Source organism: Carettochelys insculpta, chromosome 2 (assembly GCF_033958435.1).
Source record: "Carettochelys insculpta isolate YL-2023 chromosome 2, ASM3395843v1, whole genome shotgun sequence".
In the NCBI taxonomy this organism is placed as follows: domain Eukaryota; kingdom Metazoa; phylum Chordata; order Testudines; family Carettochelyidae; genus Carettochelys; species Carettochelys insculpta.
In genome coordinates, this window is record NC_134138.1 from 178,044,144 (window position 1) to 178,061,896 (window position 17,753).

Consider the following 17,753-nt stretch of genomic DNA (forward strand, 5'->3'; position numbering starts at 1 on the left):
TGCCAGGAAATTCCACTCCTAATCTGAAACAGACTACCAAGCCATTATTAGTAACTTCAGATTTGTTTCCAGGTGAAATTTCTTCCTGTAAACTGCATTTTTTTCTGGTTTTAAAAACATACTGCTTCTTCCCTAGCCAAAAAAGTGTATTTTCTCCTCCCCTGTATACTTACTGTGGTTTTCATTGTCTTTTGATAAATGTATTATGACCAGAGCTGTGTGCAACAAAGCCATTTGGATTCACGGGGTGTTCATGCCAGTGTTTTCTCGAGTTAAAGTTTGAATTGGGCTTTGAGTTTCCATTTCAAATGAACCTTAAAATTCAAAATGAAAAACAGCCAAAGGTCCAGACACTTGCCTGGTTTCTCTTCAAAACTACAGAAAAGTGCTGACTTCCCACCATAAACCAAAGACAATCCAGACTTGCTCAAGAGCACATTTAGGACTACATGCAAGGCCACAGCATTCCATGGTCACCTCTACTAAGCTGATGCTAACATTACATAAATTGAAGCTCACCTTTGAAAGAAACTTCTTCTCTAAAGACAAAAAAACCCCAAAAAACCAAACAAACCCTAATTTAAAAATACAGCTATACTCATGGTAAAATTGAAATTATGTCCTTAAAAAACTTTTTAAAGCAATATATGAAGAAAGGGATTAGCCTAAACTCTACAAAATTGTAAAAATAATGGTTCCTGTGCTGTATGACCTTGTTGTACTGAACAGTACTGCATGGGATCTTTTCAGGGGGAAAAAACAAAATGCCACATTTATTGGTAATACACATATAGCAATCAATACTGATCATATGCATGTCATATATTACACACACACACACACACACACAAGCACACTCCTCTCTTGTTGCTGTTACCAATAGTTGCTCCCCCAACTGCACTGGCCAGGAGAGTTAGATGTGGAGGGGTGGAGCCAGGCTTCTGCTGATACAGATCGGTGCTCCAGTGCTGACAAGACAAAATCTGGGTTCCCTGTGCAAGATGCCTTCCATTTATAGTGTCCTCTCTCTCATGCAGGTTGACACCAGTTAGCCATCTCATGCATATGCACAATCTGGAAGGGCAATCTTACAAATATGCATTTAGACATCTGTGGCACTTTCTCCTGGGTGGTGCTTCCAAAAGCAGGCACTTTCTGGTGACTCCCAAGGCATCCATATGTTCAATCCTCTTTCAATGGGCCCACTTCACAGGTTCCATTGTTCTTCTCATCCATCTCGGATCCAGCTTTCATCTCTTCTCCAACACTTGCAAGTACTTGGAAGCTCTTGTCTTCCACACCTTATCCATTTACACCTCATTCACTCAATAGGGCAATCAATTAAGCAATCCAAAAATAAAGGGTACAAAGAGGTTTTTCTCTACCTTACCTACTGCTAGGAACTATTCTACAAAATGTAAAACTTCCATGTAAAAAGACTTCCTACAAAGTCTCTACATTCTAAAAGAAAAAAATACAAGATTTCTATGTAACAGGGATTAATACAATGTTACATAAAATGACTTGATATAATATTTAAAAATTCAAATGAGAAAATATTTAAAACAAACATGTATCTACAACTTGACCTGCTATAATCCGATATGTTTTATCCTGCTTATACCTGAAAGACAGACATCATCATCATCATCAATAACCGTAGGCTCAGCACCTGTTGCTGTCTGATGCTTCTCTCACTATTTCCTTCCATCTTTCCCTGTCCAGTGCAGAGTGGCCTAGTTCTGTAGACTAGCTCCGCACCAATCTACTATATCTATCCATTTTCTGTGGGGTCTGCCTCTCCTATTTGAACCGTCCATTATGCCAAATACCAGGGTCTTGATTTTTCGTTCATTGTTCATTCTGCAAATATGCCCAAATCGTTGTATCTTCTGTTTTATAACCTTCTGCAGCAGGTTCTCTTTCGGCTGTATCTTTCTATATAATTCCTCATTGGTGACCTTCTGCATCCATCCTATTCTCAGAATCTTTCTATAACAACTCCTTTCTAATGCCAATATTCTTCTTTTTGAATCTTTCATTATCAGCCATGTTTCACATCCATACAACATGCTGCTGAATACACAAGTTTTTGAGACGCTCAGCTTCATTCCTAAGCTAATGGCTTTGCTTTTCCAGATCCTATCCATCTCCTTCAAACTCACTCTTGCTTTCACTATTCTAGTCGCTATTTCCTTCTTACAGTCTAGATCAGACGTTATGTTGGTCCCCAGATACGTGAACTTCTCTACATTTTCTAGTTCAATACCATCAACACTGATCTTCCTTCCTATTTTCTTATCTCCAAATACCAATGTTTTTGTTTTATCGATGTTCATAATCAGTCCATACCGCTTCCCTTCTTCATTTAGCACCTGCACCATTTTTGCTAGCTTCTCCTCATCTTCCTCAGTTATAACTATATCATCCACAAACCTCAAGTTGTTAATTCTTTTCCCATGCACAGATATCCCTTCTGCCTCTGCCTTGATCTTGTCCATCACTCTGTCCAGATGTGCAATGAAGATACTTGGCAATATTGGATCTCCTTGTCTTGTACCTCTACTTGTTTTAAACCAACTTCCCAACTTCCCGCATGTTCTCACCACTGCCTCCGTATTGTCATTGATATCCTTCAACAACCATATCAGTCTGCTATCCACTCCATATGATTCCAACACTGCCCAAGTCACTTTCTGATCTATACTGTCAAATAACTTTTGAAAATAGACAAAACAAGCGTATACATTCTCGTTCTTTCATTGAGCTTTCTCTGCTATCAGTCTTAGTGCCAAAATCTGCTGTATGGTACTTCTATCTTTTCTGAACCCCGCTTGCTCATCTGCTAAATGTTCTTCTGTGTGCAATCTTATTCTCTCAGTCAGTATCATCATCAGCACCTTACCTAGATGACTCGTTAGGGCAATTGTTCTGTAGCTCTTGCATTCCAATGTACTTCCTTGCTTGGGTATTGTCACTAGCACAGATCTTGTCCATTCCTTAGGCACCTTCCCTTCTTTCCATGCTATTTTACATAGTTGATGCATTTCCTGAATCATGCTTTCTCTGCCATATGTGATCATCTCTCCTGTGATCTTATCATTTCCAGGGCTTTTGTTGTTCTTTAGTCATTCCACTGCTTTTCTACTTCCTCCTTCGAAATATTGGTCTCGCTCTCCACGCTAGGTGGCAATATCTCTTTCAGTTTTTCAATCAGTCTGTCTGAGACACTTGGGTCCAACTGTGCTTTGTATAGATCAGTGCAATCTCTCATCCATCACTGCACAATTTTCTCCCTGTTCATGAGCACTTCTACATTCTCATCTTTGATCACAATCTGGTTTGGATACTGTTTCCTTTTAATATTCCTAATGGTCTTATACACCTCCCTGGTCTTACATTCACTGTAATACCTCTCTATATCTTCACATTGCTCCTCTAACCATTTCTCCTTATCCTTTCTGGCTGCTTTCCTTACGTCATTGCATTTCACCCTATATTGCTGTTCTGCCATCCCAGAGAGCTTCTCTCCTGATCTTCAACACTCTTTTCTCTTGAACCAACTACAGTGTCTTCTGAGTAATCCACTTCTTATTGATTTTCTCTTCTGGAACTGTCTGCTCAATTGCCTCTTCTACAGTGGTGGATATTCCTGCATCTCTCTTATGTAGGTCTTTCTCTGTGGTGATATTCTTAAACTTCTCTTTGAGTGCTGCTCTGTATGTATTCCCTGTTTCTTCCCCACATAGCCTCGCCACTTCTCTTCTTTTCTTAAACTGTGTCTTACATTTTCTTTTGAGTTTTATCTCAATGTTTGTAATCACTAGACTGTGGTCTGAGTCTATATCTGCTCCTTGGAAAGTTTGGCACTGCTGTACTGATGTTATCCATCTTCTTCTTATCATAACCTTATCTATTATGTTCTTGGACTTCCTGTCATTTGATTGCCATGTCCACTTCCTACAGTCCTATTGTTGAAATTTCATATTGCAGATCACCATCTCATGCTCTGTAGCAAACTCTAGTAGTTTCTCACCTCGTTCATTTCTTTCTCCATATCCAAACCTTCCCAAGACTCTTTCCCAACTTTCGTTATCTGTTCCAACCTTCCCATTCCAATCTCCTCCGACAATCAACACATCTTTCTTCATCATCTCCTCCACCGTCTTTCTCAAGTCTTTATAGAATAGCCCAATCTCTTCATTCGTACTGTCTGACATGAATGCATACACCTGAATGACTGAGATGTTGAACAGTTTTGCTTCGAATCTCACTACCATCACTCTTGCACTCACCAGTGTGTATCCTAATAATGCTCTTCTAGCTGTTTTGCTAAGAAGGAATCCAACTCCTGCTTCATACTTCATTTCACTTCCTGACCAAATGACTTTGCACCGTATATCTCTCCTGATGCTGTCCAATGCATCTCTGCCAGTCCAAGTGTACCACATCGGTATCTCTCCATCTCCTTCCGAAGCAGCTCTAATTTTCCATTTGCCCACAGTGTTCAGATGTTCCATGTTCCAATGGATAGCATATGTGTTAGATGTAATTTTCTTTCGGTAGCCAACTTATCGACCCAACCACGATCGCTCGATTGGTATCGCAGACCTTGTTTATCCGGGCTAGGTCGGAGCCGGCATCTTTTAACATTTAGTTGTACTGGCATCAAATTTCATTCGTATTGTTGTTTGATGGTCAGCGCATCAACACTCATCTGACCAACCCTCTTCCTTCATTCAGGCTGGGGACTGGCATAGAGCTTGTAGAGGCTTCATGGTGGAGTTGAAAGACAGATACTTCCCTTTAAATCTCCCCTTTGATACCACAGTCCAGCACAATCTTGTCATTTCCTTATTGTGCTATTTGATTTGCAAAACTTATATGAAAGTGCTATTAACAGAAATGTTCACAGCATTGGGATTTTTTTTTTCTTTGTAATACCTATGATTACTCGAAAGTGCCTGCCTCTCTCTATTCCTTATTCTGTCTTAATGGAATTTAAGGAGGAAAATTGGTTGTGCTTATTTTCAAAGACTCACTGGACTTAACTAAGCCTCTCTCTCTGCCTCTATCCCAAAGAACTGAATATCTTCCCCACCTATTCACATGTCCTAAAAAAATTAATTTTTAAGTGGTGGTGTTAAGCCAGGAAAAAGAAACATGAAAATTGAGAGTAAATGGGCTCAACACATGCACGTGCCCTTTTTTTCTTTGTTTTGCCAAAATATTTTTTAACTATAAAATTCCGTATTTCCTTCCAATGCCCAATTCTGCAGTCCTGCGCACACGCTATTAATCACATCAATGAAAATTTGGCTTCTCACAAGTGTGGTTCCTTAGACATGGGCATTTTTTTCTTCAGTAACCAGTTTTTAACCAATCTGATTTCTTTGAGTTTGTTGAAGTCTAACAGCGACACAGTTCACTAAGAAGATGTGGCCCTTCTTGTAGTTAATGGCTCCAGAACTCAATAGCTACATGGTCAAAAAGAAGGAAGGTAAACAAAATTTCTAAGATGAAATATTCACAAATTTGTAATTGAAGTCTTTTTCTCTCTTGCTCATTGCTCATATAGGCTACGTCTACACGTGAACACTACATCGAAATAGCTTATTTCGATGTAGTGACATCGAAATAGGCTATTTCGATGAATAAAGTCTACACGTCCTCCAGGGCTGGCAAAGTCGATGTTCAACATCGACGTTGCACAGCACCACATCGAAATAGGCGCTGCGAGGGAACGTCTACACGCCACAGTAGCACACATCGAAATAAGGGTGCCAGGCACAGCTGCAGACAGGGTCACAGGGCGGACTCAACAGCAAGCCGCTCCCTTAAAGGGCCCCTCCCAGACACACTTGCACTAAACAACACAAGATCCACAGAGCCGACAACTGGTTGCAGACCCTGTGCATGCAGCATGGATCCCCAGCTGCAGCAGCAGCAGCCAGAAGCCCTGGGCTAAGGGCTGCTGCACACGGTGACCATAGAGCCCCGCAGGGGCTGGAGAGAGAGCGTCTCTCAACCCCTCAGCTGATGGCCGCCATGGAAGACCCCGCAATTTCGATGTTGCGGGACGCGCAACGACTACACGGTCCCTACTTCGACGTTGAACGTCGAAGTAGGACGCTATTCCTATCCCCTCATGGGGTTAGCGGCTTCGACGTCTCGCCGCTTAACGTCGATGTTAACATCGAAATAGCGCCCAACACGTGTAGCCGTGACGGGCACTATTTCGAAGTTAGTGCCGCTACTTCGAAGTAGCGTGCACGTGTAGACACGGCTATAGACTGAAATGCATGAGGAAACGTTCTGACCCTCTCCAAGCCAATGGATAAACTTCACTTGGCTCATGGATGTGTGTGTGTGTGTGTGTGTGTGTGTGTGTGTAGCCTCTGAAACTTTACAGGAGTATGCTGAGATGGCTTGCAAGATATTATCCAATCAATAATCTCATTAGCTACACAATTTGAGCCAAACTAGTGAGCGAGGTCTGGTTTACACCACAACAGGCCATTGAGTCACACAAATTCAGCCAAATTCAGCTATTAGAAAAAGTGCCACTGAAGTCAATGCACGTTGAGCTGCTCCTCACAGTGTCATCACTGATGTGAACTGGTGGCAGACTCTATCCTGGTGATTCTGCCTACTCTTCTCGTTCTGGTGAAGTAACAGAGCCAGTGGGAGAGCTCTTGGTGGTCAACTTATCATGTCTGTACTGTACTAGATGTAATAAATTGACTCCTGTGATCAACTGTTTCCTGTCAATCCAGCAGGTAGCATTAGACCTGCTTTGAGGTTTTGTTTTTGACATAAAGTCAAACTACATTTGAGCTTATCCAGAAAAAGTTGAAGGGGTTGGTACTGGGCATACCATGCAAAGTTACACTGCAAATTTTTTCCTTTCTATACACTTCCACATTATACTGCATTTAGGGCTGTCAGTTCAACACAGTTAATTCATGTGACTAACAAAAAAAAATCATTTCAAATAAAAAAATTAATCACTATCCACCAAAGTTTTAATCACACTAGAAGAAGATCAGTTGAATTGTTTTGGATTTTTTTATGTTTTGAGATATATTGATTTCAATTACTAATACAGAATACAAAAGCATATAGTGCTCACTTTATAATATTTTATTATAAATGTTTGCACTGTAAAATGACAAAAGAAATATATTACATAAATAATATTTTTCAATTCACCTCATGAAGTACTGTGGTAGAATTTCTATCATGAAAGTAAAACTTACAAATGCAGGGGGCTTTGGGACATAACTGAACTCAAAAATATAACAATGTAAAACTTTATATCTTGCAGATCCACTCAGTTCTACTTTTTGTTCAGCCACTTACCAACACAAAACAGGTTTGTTTACATTTATGGGAGGTAATTCTGTCCACTTCCTATTCATAATGTCACCTGACAGCGAGAACAGGAACTTTCACATGGAACGTTTGTAGCCAGCTGTGATAGACCCAGGCCCACAGCTAGCTACAGCACCCAGTGGGAGGGGAGATATATAGGCAGCTGGGTGTGCCCTTTTATGCTCCTCAAGGACTAAGGCCCAGGAAGTATCAGCCTGCAGCACCAGGATGGGCCAACACCTAGGGCTAATTAAGCAGTTGCAGCAAATCAAGGCCTCTGGAGCCCTGAAAAAGGCTTCCCCCCCAGGAAGGAGGGGGAAAGAGATAGAGGGTGGAGTGGGGAGAGAAGACTCACCAGGGAGAAGAACTGCAGCCATCAGCGGAAGGTATTGTGGTTGTGTTACAAGGGGGTCTGGCTGAAGTGGCCCAGGGAGGTGGACTGTGGCACTAGGAGGGCCCAGAGAGGGAAGCCCCTCCTGCCAGAGTTGCCTAGGGTCCCTGGGCAGGAACCTGGGATGTGTGGGCAGGGATTGGGTTCCCCCCAGACCACCCCATGCATCAGATCAGCCCTAAAGGGGCAGCGGGTAAGGAGTGAGCCTTTTTCCTGAAAGACTGTATTTTTGGACTAGCCAATGATGAGAATGGGCCAGTGATGCTGTGAACCAAGCCCCCGCGAGTACAGGAAGTAGAGTGAGGGACACAGTGGGTCTTTGAGGCTGCTTTTAAACCACCACATACTGCAGGGACCCACAAGGACAAGCCTTGGGTTGTGTCACACCAGCATTGCAAGGTACTTACATGCTGCAGATGTGACAAAACATAAAGAAGGAACCAATGTGCAATTTCTAAAAATAGCTACAGCATTTAATTCATGTTTAGACTCCAAAGTGCTTTCCAAAATCTCAGCGGGACGAGGGATGGAGCTTACGAGAGTAGTATTTGGATAGAGGAACTACAGCACCTGAACCATCAAAGAAGAAAATCAACTTTTTCTGTGGGTGACATCTGACTCAGATGATGAACATGAACATACAGCAGTTTGCACTACTTTGGATCATTACGGAGCAGAACCTGTCATCAGCATGGATGTATGTCCTTTGGAATGTTGGTTGAAACATGAAGGGACATATGAATCTTCACCTCATCTTATATATAAATACCTTGCAACACCAGCTCCAATACTTCCACAAGAATGCCTTGTCCTGCTTACAAAGAGCAGGCGGGATTATCAACTGCAATTTGTGATCAAATTTGTTTATCTGACTGACTACCTGAACAAAAATGAGGACTGAGTGTACTTATAGGTGCTAAAGATTAAATGTGATTAAATGGAATTTTTTTTACATCATGGATTAATTACAATTGAGTTTTTTTAATTGCTTGGCAGCCCTAACTGTATTACATATTTTAGGATTGGCTTAGTGGTTGTATAGAAACCAGACCCCACAGCATTCTCTATCCAAGTATTGTCCTTGTACAATTTACTCTTTAGATCATCTTTACATTCCCAATATACCTTATCCATTGTTATCTAGCCATTTTGAAATAGTTGCCTGGCTGTTCCCTCTTATCTTCACTAATATAGACTTTGTTTCCAACATAAAGATCCATTACCACACTAAACCAGGCCTCACACACATCTAATTACTCATGTCAAGTCAGGCTACAATATACTGAGGTCTGATGCTCTGAGGTCATCACATGGATATGCTGACATTGGCTTCTCATCAATTTTGCAACAGAGACTTCATTCCCTAGCCTGGAATATTGATGACAACTCTGTGCATCCCACTCCATAATCTGTATTTGATTGGGAGACTATCACCTTCATGAAAAGCTTTCAGATCATCCTGTTAAAAATTTTGGAGTTTACTTTTAAGACATGGGGGAGAATCATCCAGATAAAATACTTTTTATAAGCTAATAACAAGTGTCCAGAGAGTAAAACTTAGTAGAAACTTTACATAAAAATTATGGCATTTGTAGGTCAGGGTGGGGACTGAGGGGGTGGAGAAATGTTGTAAGAAGTGCTCATCTCACGCCAGTGCAAATAATCTGTTCCCAAAACCATGTTTGGTACTGCTGTTGATCTAAGTGGAAATTCACATATGCAAGGAGAGCAAAGTGTTGGATATTTAGTATGGACATGAGAGAAGATTGCTCTCTCAGTGTTCAAACCACTGGAAGTGATGCTGACCCATACACATCAGAAGACCACAAACCAAACACAGTGGGTTTTTAGAATAGGGATTTTGGCTCAGATCCATCTGTCCTTGATTTATGTTTTCTTTCAAGGAGACTTAACTGACAGTTATTAAATGACCATACTTCAGGAGCAATATTAATATTATTATACAATAACTAACAAGTTATTATTACTCAGTAATTCATCTCTCTGGGGAGGATATAAACAAACTTTATGTGAGCACAGGAAACTTGGCCACATACACAAGTGGATAGCTGGCTAACAAAAATCATGCCCAAATACAGATGTTGCCGGATGAGTGTGTGCCAGGTAACAGAGATTCAACCTGTACTTTAAAGATGGTGATTGTTATAAATATATTCAGTCTGACATTAAAATTTTGCTCAAAAATAGCACAGCTGAAGTGGAAATGGAAAACCTGTGAAATGTCAGATTTTTTTCATTAGATTACTTGATTTTTTAAAAAATCCAACCGTAAGCAAGATCTGCATGAAGGCTTCCCTGACAGCTAGCTGGTGGAGGAGTGGGAGAAGGGATCCCGTTTCTGTTTATATAAACGCAGTTTGGTTCTGCTTTGCTTAGATTTGACACTTATTCAGCAAATGCAAATGGAGTGGTGTTTTTCTCATTATAATCAATTTAGCTGGTGTTGGTCACAAATTATGTAGGTATTAACTGCAAAGGTAGTGACATATCATGAATGATGTTTGTAATTCTTGCGAGAACACAGAACAGGACTGTGGTTAACCTGCCCCAAGGAAGGAGTCACTCTCAGTGTAAAGAATTTCTGTAAGATAAAGACTCAAATGTCAGAGCCCTGTGAAAATAAGTAGGGACAGGACTCCCAACCAGTAGGCTGCATGTGCTCAAGAGTCTGCTGTAAGACTGCTTTAACTGGTTTCTCCACACTGTTCAAAGAAGCTGAAAAGGCTCTATTAGAAATCTCTTTTGCTAGTTTTAAATATTTCTTTCAGATCTGAAATCACTTGTGGCAGGGATGTGTTTCTGCCCAACAGCTGAGGTCCTTGGGAGCTGACATCACTTTAGAGGGGACACTATTTTTGTCCAGCCTGCAAAAAAGCTTAAAATTGCTATGAGATTGATGTACAGAGGAGCTGAGAGGTGGCTGGCAGTAGCTGATTGATAGCCAGCAGGGTGGTGGCAGAGTGGCATGGTGAGCAGCCAGTGGAATAAATAAGATGCTTCTTACTCTGTAGGTGCACCTCTGACCTCTGGGTCTGCTCTTAGCAATGTCTGAAAGGAAGTGCTGGGTATGTGAAGGGGACTTTTGAGTTGCTGGACTTAAAAGCCTGAAGGGAAAAAGACACTATCCAACCTACTTGGGATAGGTCATTTACTCATGGTTTATACTTAGGAGCCCATTGTGGTGATTTCCCAAATTAATGCCAAGTTACTTCCCTCCTTTTATTAAAAGTTTCTCTTCTACACTCAGATTCTGCTTGTGAGTAGGAAAGTATTGCCACTCAGAGGTGCCCAGGCTGGTGTGTAAATTTCCCAGGTTACTGGGTTGGAGCTCTAGCTGGCTCTGCTATTGGATGGCTGGGAACACACCCCTGTGTGTGGAATCTGGCCCTGGCTGCTTGCAGAAGAGTTACACAACAAAAAGCAGAAACTGTCACATTTCTCAGTGATTCTAGAATTTGGCATTCAAATGTAAGCACAATTTGAAACTCAATTTAACTGCTAATTCATTTTTTTATCTCTTTGGAGTTAGTTTGTAGCTTTGGTAGTGACACTAAAATAACTTCTCTCATACTTTTAAGAGGGTATTATGTCAGCATGTCAACGGAGAAAGACAGTAAATGGACAAGTCTTCTTTATCTTATTCTTTATCTTATATGTATGTTATAGATACATATTTGAGAAAACAACTTTTCAAAATCAAAAGCCCCAATAAACGTATGCTAGAAAGATGAGAACACACACATACAACAGCTTGTCCTGCCTGTGTAAGTCAGAGGCCATAGAAGGTACAACAAAGACTCCTTTTCCTTTCTCCCAGTATATCAATAGAGGAGGTAGTTATAATATGGCTTGTATGCAGCGGACACTAATAGTGTTGCCTACAGTACTTACCAGAATAAAAGTAATAGTTTGACTTTCTCAATGGTGAAGGAATTAGTTTGCACAGATGCATGATTCAGTACCAGGCCACAGCTAGACTTAAAATGTACTAGCAGTGCCACTGTTGCCCTTCAATGTCAACACTTACTCCAGTGACAGGAGGATCTCTCACACCCCATAGGTAATCCACCTTCCCAGGAGTCAGGAGCTAAGCGGATGAAAGAATTCTTGTCAACCTACTGTTGGCCTCTGCTGCAGGATAGGGTGACATTGCTGCATCTTTCAGAGGTGTAGATTTTCACACCCCTGAAAGAGAGAGAGAGCTATGCTCATGTAAATTTTCAGTGTAGACCAACCGTTATTGATCAACCACAGCAACAATTTTAAATGTCTCAGCAACACTATGTAAGGGTTTGGGACAGTAATTGAAGAAACCATATATCCCATTTGAGTGGAATTTTAAGTAGGGCCACATACATGTTTCAAAATCCCTTCTCTGACAAACTAGTTCTATGGGCTCTTTAATAACCATAAATGGTTCTGACTTGGACTTTACATCTCAACTGAAAGATATCAGTATTGTGCATGTCTCCTTTATTATATCACGGTATTGAAGCAAATCACAGCATCACTTACAGTTGTGGCAGGTGGCCCCGCTGTATCCAGTTCCATCACAGGTACATTTGAAGCTGTCCCATGTTTGGGTGCATTTGCCACCATGTTCACAATGATTGGGCACGCACCTGTCAGGACAAGAGACAAAGAGAATTAAAAACACTTAAATGACAAAATTTATGAATGATGAAATTCTCAGTTGCTCAAGCAAAACTTCATATCAATGCCAGTTTGCCTTACATTTGAAATTTACTCTTATTAATTTAGGCAGATTAATAGAATTCATGAAAAACTGTACCAACAACCAAAGATGATGTCTCACAGTCAATGCTCCCTCTAATATTTTCCATCCATGTGTGGATTTTTTTCCATCATGTGCCAAATAAATTTTACATGCATCGAGGCATGTATGGATGTGCACCGCCAGAAGATACAAAAACCTAGATGTGGGCCCTCAGCTAATGGGCTGGACAGCGCTTATATCTTTCCTGAGTAGCCGCAGTTTACTGGGAACATTGATCATGCCCCAGCTATGGCATCTTCTCAAACACACAGCAGGTTAAAAAAAAATACAATGGCAGGATACATTCACTTATCATAAATCAAGTTTTTAAAGCCCAGTATGACAAGCACCAGGATAAGAATAACATCACAAGTTGTGGCTTTTTGTGTTGCAAGTGTTGCCATGTTCATGGATTCAAGTCTCACAAGGAACTGAAAATGAGTAAAGAACAGCAGTGAGATTCTATTAACCTTTTTCTTTAATACAATGGGATAAGATGGAGACAGCCTGCCTACTGGCTGAGTTGGAACTTACTAAGAAGAACTGCTGACAAAGGGGTGGAGCCATGAGGGCAATTGTCCAGATCCTGGGCAATTTGAAAGAATGGTCAGCATGTTCCTGGGGGAGTGAGTCTGCAGCTCCTATTGGATGGGAACTGAACCTCATGGGAGCTGTGGGGGGGGGGCGTGATGTCTGCTTGTCCACCCACACCTAGGAGCTGCTGCCACGGTGTGTGTCAATACCAACTTTCTGTTACTAAAACAAACCAGGTTCTGCAAACTTCAAAACAAAAGCTTTAACATCTTTAATTCACTTTTGACAAGCATAAACCACCTTTACCCCACCTACTCTTCAACTCCAGCTACATTATTGCCAGAGAGCTGAGGAAATGAATGAAAACGGGAAAATTATATCAGAACATACATTTATTATTCAAAATAGCCACAAAATGCAATTTCAAAGATTTGAGTTTGACAGTTTCTTTCTTATCAAAGATTCATTTAAATATAAATTATCATAATATGTTTGCTTTTGAAACTATTACTTTTCTGTTATTAGAGTATGCTTTGAAAACTCATTTTGAAGCCATTTTCCCCATTATTAATTATTTCAAATAGTCTCAGGGCAGTCTATACTTTTTGATCAAGGGTTAAAGGAATTTTCCTTTCATGTTGAATTCATCCAAATAACATTTATGAACAAAACGTGCATTTTTACATGAAGAGACGATTAAGATAACTCCTACCGACCAAAACAAGTGAAAATATTTTCCGGGAACCAGCACAAGTTAACACACAGATAAAATCTGTGTTAGCACACAGATAATTGAAATGCACCACATCCCTGTAACAGCTCACACAAGACACTTTGTTAAACCCACAGAATGCCATAATAAAAAATAAACTTTAGAATTACTAATTTTTAATTTTTTCTTCTTCCACAAACTGTTATGTGCATGCATCACTTCCACTTTACTGAAACACATGAAGTACTTGGCCATAGTGTAGTTCACCTCCTTCTTCAAAACTGTTATTGTGCATATATACCCAAAGTAAAAGCTTTTTGAAAAATGCACTACAACGTCCGTCTACTTTTGTTACTATACTATAATGAATGAGGTGTGTCACTTAATTCTGTTATGTAATTTAAAGAGATAAGAAACTAATAAAATGTTTAAAATTATTAGCTGAATGAAAAACCTTTTTACACCTTTTAATATTAGCATACGGTAATTTGTAGGAATCTGTAAAGTATACCAGCAAGCTTCCAATTATAGGGAAAATTTCAATTTTCTATAAATATATGGATCGACAGCATTTTGGTGACACTTTTAAAGTAGTTCCACTGACATTAATCTGAACCTCAGTATTGTACCTCTACACAAATCCTTATTTCTGAATGCAATTTTCTGTTCCTTTTAAACTTGTCAGGTATATCCAGATTTTATTTTTATAACCACATTGTGATTTCATAAACTGTGAAACCCTAAATTCGTATTTTGCAATATATATGGTAAATTATTTCTTCTCCAGAGCTAATTCATGTGTCCTTATCTCTATTTGAAAATATATGTGTTTTAAAACATTTTTCACTTGATAAAAAATAAAAATAGAAAAAATTCTCTGTTAAATTGAACAGATATTTATATGAAATTGCAACACTAATGCCAGTTTCCAATTTTGCATTTTACATCTATATAACTTACCGTCACAGCAGTATAAGCAGTAAACCTAATCTTGTATTATAAACATAACAAATATGCTATCTTAATTTATATACTATTGAAACCAATATAGATATTTATTGACACCATCTACCTTCTGCCTGAACACACTTTTTTTTTAATTAATAAAATTGGTTGAAAGTTTTAAGAAAATGTGCCCATCAAATCACGACTCTCTATGGTTAATTTGTGCATCTTCTGGAGAGTCACTATAACCCAACTTCCCTTGGAACATTTTATTAAAATTAACAGTTTTACTTTACTAAATATTCAGTTTGCACAGTTCAAGGTGGAACATGATTCAAACTATAGGGAATTTCAAGTAGGCTGAATGTAATAACTTCAATATGATTTGGAGAAGATACCAAGATAAATGGTTACTGTGAGGCAAAACCACAGCCAGACTAGAGCTGTCTTTACTGGCTTCCTTCCAGGAGCAATAAGAACTGCCTGGCATTCTCTGCTCACTGTCCACCTCTAGATCCCTGCTTTTGACACTGTGACCCTCACTCCTGTCCCATTTTTTCACTAATAGTCCCTGAGATTTACTTGAGACCTGGGTCCATAAGCTCCTCCTCTTATGCAGGGGAAGGGACCTTTAGATGTGAGGGAGAGAGATTCTCAATAAGTGCCATGACTTACTGCTCCTAGACAACCTGCACTGACATCACTCAGGCATGGAACAGCTACTTCTCTGTACTGCTTCATCATGTAAAGCAGAGCCTGCAGTGACTTAGCCCATAGGTATTTGGCACTAGCCTATCCCTAGAAGGACTCAGGTCAGGCACCAATATTTCACTGACACTACAAAAGCTGTCAGTTAGACAAGATTCCTCCTGCAGCATTACAAAGTCCTTAGGCTACCAGCCTGCCCTGTATTCTGCCACAGCTCTGTTCCATCCCACTTCAGCCTTGTCTGTGCCCTCCTGAAACTTTGTTCTAGCCTTACATCTCCCTTTATGACTCCAACCCAGCTTCAACCTTTGGTCTGCAGCCCTGACTTTTGGTTTGACCCTATGTACTCACAATATAGATTAAAGACACCAAATCCATTTTTGCTCTATTTGCACTTAAATAGCATACACAAATGGATTCTGGGTGTGTGTGTGTTCTATTATTTGCTTGTATAAAAACTTGGCATATTTTAAAATTGTCTTTCATGTTTTGGCCATGGGAGCATCCTCACACAACTCCATCATTGTGCCGTAGACCTTTGTCACACTTGAATTTATGGTTCCTGCACACCTCTTATATCTGCTAATCTATCAGTCAGCACCTCCACCACACTCCACATATACACCAACACCATCCATACCTTCTCCTTTTGTCTTGATTATTATAATTCTGTTCTCTTTGGCCTCTTACTTCCAAGCTCTCCTGATTACAGATCAAAGAAACATAGCCTCATTCTCTCCATTTTTAAATAAAACCACAGAATGCCTGTTCTTTTCAGAACAAGTTCAGTATTACCTTCCTTATTGAAATTGTCTAAAACTTTTATGCAAACTCCCATGTGGGCATTTTATCTTTTTTTCTACTTTGCCTATACTTGTTTAGATCTGGTCATGCCTATTTCTTCAGACAATTTTGTCAACTTTCATGTAAGTAAAGTTCCTGCCATCAGTGACAGTTTCTTATATGTGTCACTTAATCAATTTTTCACATATCAAATGAAAGGACGTTGGGTTTTTCCTTATGCGATATGGCTTACTCTCTATGTTATAATTTTAGTTTAATTCTGTGACTGTTATTCATGCTCAAGATGTGTGAGACCAACTTTTTTATTGGAGCAACTTTCATTGGCGAGAAAGACACACTTTTTTGCTTACAGAAAGCTCTTCTTCAGATCTGGGTAACTTATTCCATATCACAGCTAAATACAAGATTGGAGAGACTGTTTAATATAATTAGCTAACAAGATTTCAAAGAAATCATTCAAGGATCATCAAGTCTAATTCAAGGTTTCAGCCTTATTTTCAAAGATCTGAATGACCTGGGCCCAGGTAAACAGGACCAGGGTTGTAGTAAATTCCTCTGTTCAGACAGAATGGAACTTTCTATGTAAGGGTAAAATTAATCTTTGTCCAAGATATTCTCAGGAGCTAGTCCCACATGGTAAAAGGAATTCCCACAGGGACAAAGAGCCATCTCAAATTTCACTCTTCTGCTTCAAGTACCAGACTCACATCTTTGATTTTGCCTTCTTTACTATAATCATCCCATTGGGCTCATCTACATTAGCCTCTTCTTTGAAGGGGGCGTGGTAGTCAGCCCGAGTGGGGAACAGCAATAAGGTGCTGCAATGCATATGCAGCACCTCTTTAGGCTAATTTTTGCAATACCAACTTCAAAGTTGATAACTTCGAAGTGCCGTCAAGCCATGTAGCCATGAGCACTTCAAAGAACCCATGCAATGTCGGAAGTGCCCTTACTCCCAAAAGTTTGGGAGTAAGGGCACATCAAAGTTGTGTGGGTACTTCCAAGTGCCCGTGGCTACATGGCTTGGCGGCGCTTTGAAGTTATCAACTTCAAAGTTGGTGTGGCAAAAATTAGCCTAATGAGGTGCTGCATATGCATTGCAGCACCTTATTGCTATTCCCCACTCTGGCTGGCTACCATGCCCCCTTCGAAGAAGAGTGCTAGTGTAGACAAGTCCATTATGTGCATATTTTAAAAATAATTAACTCACAATAATACTAACAAAAACATCTACCAAAACATGTCACTGAATAGTTGAGGGGACAGAGTAAACAAAAGAACAAATCACATGACAGATGTTATTTTCATTGCATATTGCATGGCTGAAAAGCACAGCATGAAAAGAGAAGGGTATGAAAAATGCATATGACATAATGCTGTACTGAGTTGGTCCCAACATGGAACTCAATCTTTTCTTTCTTATCTTCAAAGACCACCTAGTCTTGCTTATATCTCAGAACTGATTCCCTCTTACTCTTCTTTTACTT

At 40.0% G+C, this 17,753-nt stretch overlaps 1 protein-coding gene across 1 annotated transcript in view; it reads right to left on the reverse strand.

The window, feature by feature from the left end:
* CNTNAP2 (contactin associated protein 2) overlaps positions 1 to 17,753 on the reverse strand; it is a 1,212,102-nt gene that overhangs the window by 536,651 nt on the left and 657,698 nt on the right. The window contains exon 11 of the mRNA XM_074985481.1: positions 12,302 to 12,408. Coding sequence (XP_074841582.1) covers positions 12,302 to 12,408 — 107 coding nt within the window. The remainder of the gene's footprint in view (positions 1 to 12,301; positions 12,409 to 17,753) is intronic.